Source organism: Penaeus monodon, chromosome 35, assembly GCF_015228065.2.
Source record: "Penaeus monodon isolate SGIC_2016 chromosome 35, NSTDA_Pmon_1, whole genome shotgun sequence".
NCBI lineage: Eukaryota > Metazoa > Arthropoda > Malacostraca > Decapoda > Penaeidae > Penaeus > Penaeus monodon.
In genome coordinates, this window is record NC_051420.1 from 13316096 (window position 1) to 13323595 (window position 7500).

At 44.0% G+C, this 7500-nt stretch overlaps 1 protein-coding gene across 1 annotated transcript in view; it reads right to left on the reverse strand.

The window, feature by feature from the left end:
* LOC119595240 (cell adhesion molecule 2-like) overlaps positions 1-7500 on the reverse strand; it is a 138345-nt gene that overhangs the window by 14053 nt on the left and 116792 nt on the right. Inside the window, exons 4-6 of the mRNA XM_037944403.1 lie at positions 6470-6605; positions 3488-3618; positions 1876-2101 (exon numbers count right to left, since the gene is read on the reverse strand). Coding sequence (XP_037800331.1) covers positions 1876-2101; positions 3488-3618; positions 6470-6605 — 493 coding nt within the window. The remainder of the gene's footprint in view (positions 1-1875; positions 2102-3487; positions 3619-6469; positions 6606-7500) is intronic.

Genomic DNA, 7500 nt, shown 5'->3' on the forward strand with positions numbered 1-7500 from the left:
TTCATCTTAATCCCAATCATGCATTCCACGGCTCCCACACCCAGTCCTAGTCTCGACCCCGCCACCCTACCATCCTCTCTACTCTCCTCCTCTGTCATCTTCTATCCTCTCCTCCCCTACCATCCTCTGTCCTTTCCTCCCCTACCATCTAACCCTCTCCTTCCCTACCATTCTCTACCATCCTCTAATCTCTCCTTCCCTATCATCCTCTACCCTCTCCTCCCTACCATCCTCTACCTACTCCTCCCGTACCATCCTCGCAACCAGACACTCAACCCCCGATTATCCCACCCCAATAACCCTCGCTCCCCCCACCCTACACCCCCACCCTTCCCAATTCCAACACTGAACACTCGAGCTCTACCATACAGCCTCTTCCCTTCCCCTACCATACAATCCAACGACCTACCCCTCCCCCCCTCTTACCACCCTAGGCCAATTCCCCCCCCCCCCTTCCCCACCATCTTATTCCCCACCATCTCCTCCCTCACCTACCCCAACCCCTAACTTTACTTTTCTTTGTCATTACGATTAATTCTCTTTGTCTTTTTTTCTCTCTCTCTTGGAAATGGATTCACATCTTTGCTAATTAATATTTTTCTCTCGCACTTTGTTATAAATAAATTCATATCTTTAATAATTAATATAATTCTTTTAAACTCTCTGAATTTATATCTTTGCTAATTAATATATATATATATATATATATATATATATATATATATATATATATATATATATATATATGTGTGTGTGTATATATATATATATATATATATATATATATATTCTTTTCTCCTTTAAACTCTCTTATCAGTGAATTCATATCTTTGATAATTAATATAATTATTTTACACTCTCTTATAAATTAATTGATATCTCTGCTAATTAATACATTTCTCTTGAACTCTCTTATAAATGATTTCATGATAATTCTCTTAAATTCAGTTATAAATTAATTGATGTCTTTGTTAATTAATATGTTTCTCTTAAATTGTCTTATAAATGAATTCATATTTGCTAATTAACATATTCCTTTTACACTCTCTCTTAATTAAATACGTGACTTAGCCAATTATTATATTTCTCTTGCACTCTTTTATAAAGGAATTTATATCTTTGCAAATAATTGTCACTTTTGTATAATCTATATTTTTTTATCTTCACTTTTTGAATTGCTAAGTCAAGTATTAATTTGACTATCAATAAAAAGCCTTTATGAGGTGAAGTCGTTTCATCGAAGAGACTAACCTACTGATTGTAATTATGTGATGTATATATGTATACATGTTGTTAGATTAAAAAAACATATCAGTTTCCACTTTCAATTTCCCTCTTCTGTTCCCCTTTGCCTTACTCCCTCCCCCCCAACCTCCCTTCAACCAATATGTGGTCCTCGAGTTCCCTTCCCCCCCTTCCCTCCCCTCCACCTAATTTCATAATTTCACCCCCCCCCCCATTTTCCCCTCCCCTATCCCACAAAAATCCGAAATCTGGTCCTCGATTTTTTTTTCACTCCTCCCCCCCCCTATCCCCAATTACACCTCCTATTCCCATCCTCTTCCCCACCAACCCCACCCCCATCTTCCTCTCAACCAACACCAAACCCCCACGAGTTGCTCAATCCTTTCTCAACCAACTATTCCCAGTACCCCACCCCCTCTCATCCACCCTCACCCCCACCCCCTCTCATCCACCCTCACCCCCACCCCCTCTCATCCACCCTCACCCCCACCCCCTCTCATCCACCCTTACCCCCCCTCTCATTCACCCTCGCCACCCCTACCCCCTCTCAACCCACCCCCTCTCATCCACCCCTAGCCCCACCCCCTCTCACCCCCACCCCTCCCCGTCAACACAAGCAACCAGACTCACCCGAAATCTGGTCCTCGAGAAGCGCGGGCACCAACGGCTCCACCACAATGCCGCTGTGGAGGACCTCCTTTTCGTACAGGCTGTGGATCGAGGCCGAGCATCTGAGGGTCATGTTGTCCTCGACGAAGTGCCAGCGCTCGGCCCGGAACAGGAGACCCAGCTTGGCCTCGACGCGCCCTTCGTGGTCCACGTGGGAAGGGTAGGACACCAGGTAGTCTTGTGGGGCCTGGGGGGAGGGGGAGGGGGGAGGGAGGGAAGGGGGAAAGGATAAGGGAGGGAGGAGGAAGGAAAGGATTAGAGAGAGAGGGAGGGAGGGGGATAGGGAGGGAGGGAGGGAGGAGGGAGGGAGGGAGGGAGGAAAGGGATGAAGGAGGGAGGGAGGGAGGGGGAGGGAGGCAGAACGAGGAAGAGAGAGAGAGAGAGAGAGAGAGAGAGAGAGAGAGAGGAGAGAGAGAGAGAGAGAGAGAGAGAGAGAGAGAGAGAGAGAGAGAGAGAGAGAGAGAGAGAGAGAGAGAGAGAGAGAGAGAGAGAGAGAGATAGAGGAGGTATGGAGGAGGGAGGGGGAGAGAAGGAGGAGGGGGTAGAGGGGGGAGGAAGATGAGAATAGGTAGAGAGACAAGGGGATGAGATGAAGGGAGGGAGAGGAGAAGGATGGGGGCGAGGAAGAAGGAATAGTAAGGAAATGAGGTGGTAGAAGGAAAGAGTAAGGGAGAGGGGCGAGAGAGGGGGAGGGAAGAAGAAGGAAAAGAAAAGAGGAACGAAAAGAAGAAAAGAGTAAGATAGGATGGATGAGAGGAAAGAGGAGGGGGATAGAGAGAGGGGATGCAAACGTATCAGTATTATCATCATCATAATAAATAATGATAAAGTTAATGATGATGATAGATTAAAAATGCCTGACTAATGGGTAAGGAACAAGAGAACGGGGATCCCCTTGTTATGATAATGAGAGGCTGATTTTGATATTGAAATTATAATGAGAATCGTAATGATGATATCAATAAGCAGACAGAAAAGATGAGATAACAACAGGGATTCTAATCATATCACTATGATAAATATGATACTGATAATGAAGGTGATCAGTAGGATGCTTATCAGTATTAATGATAATGGCATTAAATTGACAGCAGTAATAAGAATATAACTGATAGTGACTATCATAATAATATAAATACTAATAATGATGATAAGGTTTCAATATCTGTCTTAGAACAATATAATCCTGCTAATTATACTAAAACAATCAATGCAAATAATTGCGATGATGATAAAGCCCCAGCATCTATCATCTTATCTCCTGGATGTTGATAATCATACCTGATTAACTAACATAAATAGAAAATAACAAAAATAATGCAAATGATAAGAACCATTACAAAAAAAAAATCTACATCTGTAATCTTACCTCTTGAATCCTGACAATCATATTAAAATAATTAAACGAAAATTATAATGCTAATAATGAAGATTCAACATACCAAAATAATGTAGACAATAATAACAGCAATGGAAACCTCAACACCTGCCACCTTACCTCTCGGGTGTTGACAATCCTATCCAAATAACGCAAATAACAACAGCAACGAAAATTCAGCCCCTGCCATCGTACCTCTTGGTTGTTGATATACCAGGTGAGGGAGGCGGGGGGGATGGAGCGGGGGGCCGTGCAGGTGAGGTTGACCGTGTCCCCGAGGCGGTATTCGCTCTGACCTCCCGTGACCTGTGGGACACCCTCGGAAGCTCTGCAAGGGAGGGGGGAGGGAGAGAAGGGGGGAAGGGGGGAAGGGGGAGGGGGGAATTAGTTGTTTGTATAGCTTGTGTAGTTTATACAGATACGTGTAGTTTATACAGTGTATATAGTTGGGTTGTATAGTTTTCATGGTTGATTTTATTACACTGATGGCTTTTATACGTTGTATAGTTGGTAGGCATAGTTTATATACTGTAGTTTATGCAGTTGTTTTTTTATACAGTTTATATGTATCATTATCTTCAGTGTATGTGTATGTGTGGTTTTAACAGAAGCAAAAACAAGTGAACCACACTGAATAATGACGTTTCGGATAAAATTCCTCGCCTCGTCAGGCGATTTACATTCTCTTTCGGTTTTGTCATCTGAGGAGGAATTAGGGGATGCTCAAAACGTTGTTATATACTGTTCGTTTCTTAACATGATTATGGCTTATTTTCTTTTACTATTTGTATATTTTTTTGCGTTCGTTTTTCCTCTTTCCTTTGTGCGTCTCGTTCGTATTCTAAGCGATTTGCTTTCTCTCTCTTTGTTGTTCTTCGTCTCTCTCTCTCTCTCTCTCTCTCTCTCTCTCTCTCCTTTCCTCCTCTCCTTTCCTCTCCTCCTCTCCTCCTCGTCCTCCTTCTCCTCTCCTCTACTCTTCTCCTCCTCCTCTCCTCCTTCCTCCTCCTCCTCCTCCTCCTCCTCCTCCTTCTCCTCCTCCTCTTTCTTCTTCCCTCCTTCTTCTTTCTCTTCCTCCCTTCCCTCACTCCTCTTTCTCCCCTCTCTCTTCCCTCCCCTCCTTATTTCATCTCTTTATCATCCTTCTTTCAACCAGAAATGCATTACTTAATTAGGCAACAGACAGTGATAGAAACATCCCTTTTTCACAGGTACCCCATGCAACCTCATTCTCCTTCAAGACAAACTTATTAAAATCCTAAAATTGTTTTTTCTCTCTCTCTCTCTCTCTCTCTCTCTCTCTCTTCTCTCTCCTCTCTCTCTCTCTCTCTCTCTCTCTATCTCTCAAAAAAAAAAAAAAAAAAAAAAAAATCGCAGTCGAATATTGCAGCTTCGGTTGCAACTTCGATGATGCAAGAATTAAAGTCATTAATTATAAGTAGAAAAAAATCGGTTTGTTTTGTTTTGTGTTGTTTTGTTGTACAATGGGACGGTTGCCTCAAGAAGCTCCTGGTCTTGTTATGCTATTTCGTATTTTGTCAATTAAAACACGTCTAACTAGCATATAGACTATAAAGAAAGAGATGTGATGATGATATGTTAATATAAGAAAATAATAGGCTGTATAATGTTAAGATAAAAACTATAAAATGTTAATTATAATGATAAATATCAGGGCAAAGAGTTCCGATGGTGATAAAGATAAAGTTATGAGAGATATGCGGAAACTATATTATCAAAAGTATCAATGCAAATTCGATTGATGAAGAATATACCATTATATAGCATAACGGAGATAAAACTTAAGTCTGAAAGCTAAATAAGAAAATAACAGCTGTTTCACTAACTCCCCCCCCCCCCCAAAAAAAAAAAAAACCCGAAATAAACAGCTGTTTCATAAGAAGCCCCCCCCCCCATCCCCCCTCCTCTTCTTGGTTGTGTAAGTCGGATCTACTTTCACCGGAGATATATGCCATTTTGTCCATGTTCCATTTTTGCATGCACTATTAATGCATGACTGACGGAATTCAAAGTTGATAGAAGGTCAGGTTGATTAAGTAGATCCTACATGCATTCGCGATCAGGATCAAAAGTTTCATTTGATTTCGGTTTGTCTTCATTATTCACACCAATCTACTTCTCTTCCTCTTCCTCCTCTGACCTTTTTCTGATTTTTTTTTCTGCTTCCTCTGCTTCTTCTTCTCCTTCTTCTTCCCCTTCTTAACTCTTAGCATTATTATCGTGTAAATCGTCGAGGTTTTATTAATCGTACAGAGCTGGTGTTATATTTACGTGTGGCTTATTCTGAATCGGTGCAATTTTGCTTTTAATTCGTGTGAGAGAGAGAGAGAGAGAGAGAGAGAGAGAGAGAGAGAGAGAGAGAGAGAGAGAGAGAGAGAGAGAGAGGGAGAGAGAGAGAGAGAGAGAGAGAGAGAGAGAGAGAGAGAGAGAGAGAGAGAGAGGAGAGAGAGAGAGAGATCTATCGGTATCTCTTATCCCTATCCTTTTCTATCCATCTCCATCCCTCCCTATCCTTATCCCCTTTCCTTTCCCCCCTTCTTCCTCCCTCCCTCTATTCCTTCTTCTTTATTCTCGCTCTCCCTCCTTCTCTTTCTCCCTTCCTCTCTCCCCTTTCCCTTCCTATATCCCCCCTTTCCTCCCTATCCCTCCTTGCTCCCTCCCTCCCTGACTATCTCTCCCTTCCCTCCCCATCCCTCCCTCCTTCTTCCCCTCCCCACCCACCCCTATCCTTTCCTTCCCCTCCCCCTTCCTCCTCCTTTTTTCCTCCCCTCCCCACCCCTCCCTCCTTCTTCCCCTCCCCTTCCCTCTCTCCTTCTCTCCCTGCCCCTCCTTCCCTCCTTCTCTCCCATCCCCTCCCTCCCTCCTTCTCTCTCCTCCCCCTCCCTCCCTCTTTCTCTCCCACCCCAATCCTCCCGCCTTCTTCCCCTCCCCAATCCTCCCTCCTTCTTTCCCTCCCCTCCCCTCCCCTCATACTTCCCCATCCCCCTCCCTCCCTCCTTCCCCTCCTCCCCTCCCTCCCTCCATTCTTTCCCTCCCCCTCCCTCCCTCATTCTTCCCCTCCCCCTCCCTCCTTCTCCTTCCCCTCCCCCTTCTCCCTCCTTCTTCCCCTCCCCCTCCCTCCCTCCTTCCCTCCCCCTCCCTCCCTCCTTCCCTACTCACCAACGACATGCATGATGGAGGACCTGACGAGCGTCTTGAAGAGGGGCGCCTCCGTCAGCACCTCGCACTTGTACCTTCCGTCAGCGTCGAGGTTGACCTTCCGGAGCGTCACCATCTTGTGGTTGCTTCTCACCTCCTGCAAAAAAAAGGGGAAAAAAAAGAAGAAAAGAAAAAAATAGGGGTTGAGTTTTAGGGTGGTATGAAGTGTTGGGGGGAAGGGTTTGGGGGAAGGGTTGGGGAGGGGGAAGGAGGGGAAAAGAGGGATTCTAAGGGGGTGGGGGATGGAGGGGATGTGGGGAGTAGGGTTGAAAGCTTAAGAAATGGCGAGGGGGGGGGATAAGGGTTGAAGTCTTCGGGGGAGATAGAGGATAGATGGTTAAGAAGGGGAGAGGGGAGGGGAAGGGAGAGGGAAGAGGGTAGGAGTTTTGAGGGGGGAGAAAGTAGGGAGGGTGTGGAGGGAGCAGAGTTGGTGGATGGGGTAGGGAGAGGAGAGGAGGTTGGTGACGGGGAAGAGGGACGGGAAAAAATGCCATACATACAATTTCAACAAAGATATTCCACTTGAACCTAATCTATGAATTTTTACAACCTATTTGCACTAACTCCGTAAATATTGATACAACGAATCTATGATTAGCAGTGACATCTCACTATACATGAGTGTTGAAAGTTGCGTAAAATGAATAAATCCTCTTCTCTTGGCACAAATATCTATATACGCGTAACTGAAATAAACGTTTTTTCATGTTTAAATTCATTTCTTGACGGTATTACTCATTCCCTCTCATGCGATTTTCTCTTTGTAAGCTTCTTTCAGAATGTGCAATCAACAAGTTACATGAACACCCATTGGCAACGCACATATACAGGTACACGCACAAACGCACACTCAAGCATACATATCTATACCTACATACGAATGTATGTGTGTGTGTGTGTGTGTGTGTGTGTGTGTGTGTGTGTTGTGTTATGTGTTGTGTGTTTGTGTGTATATATAATATATATATATCATATATATATATATATATATA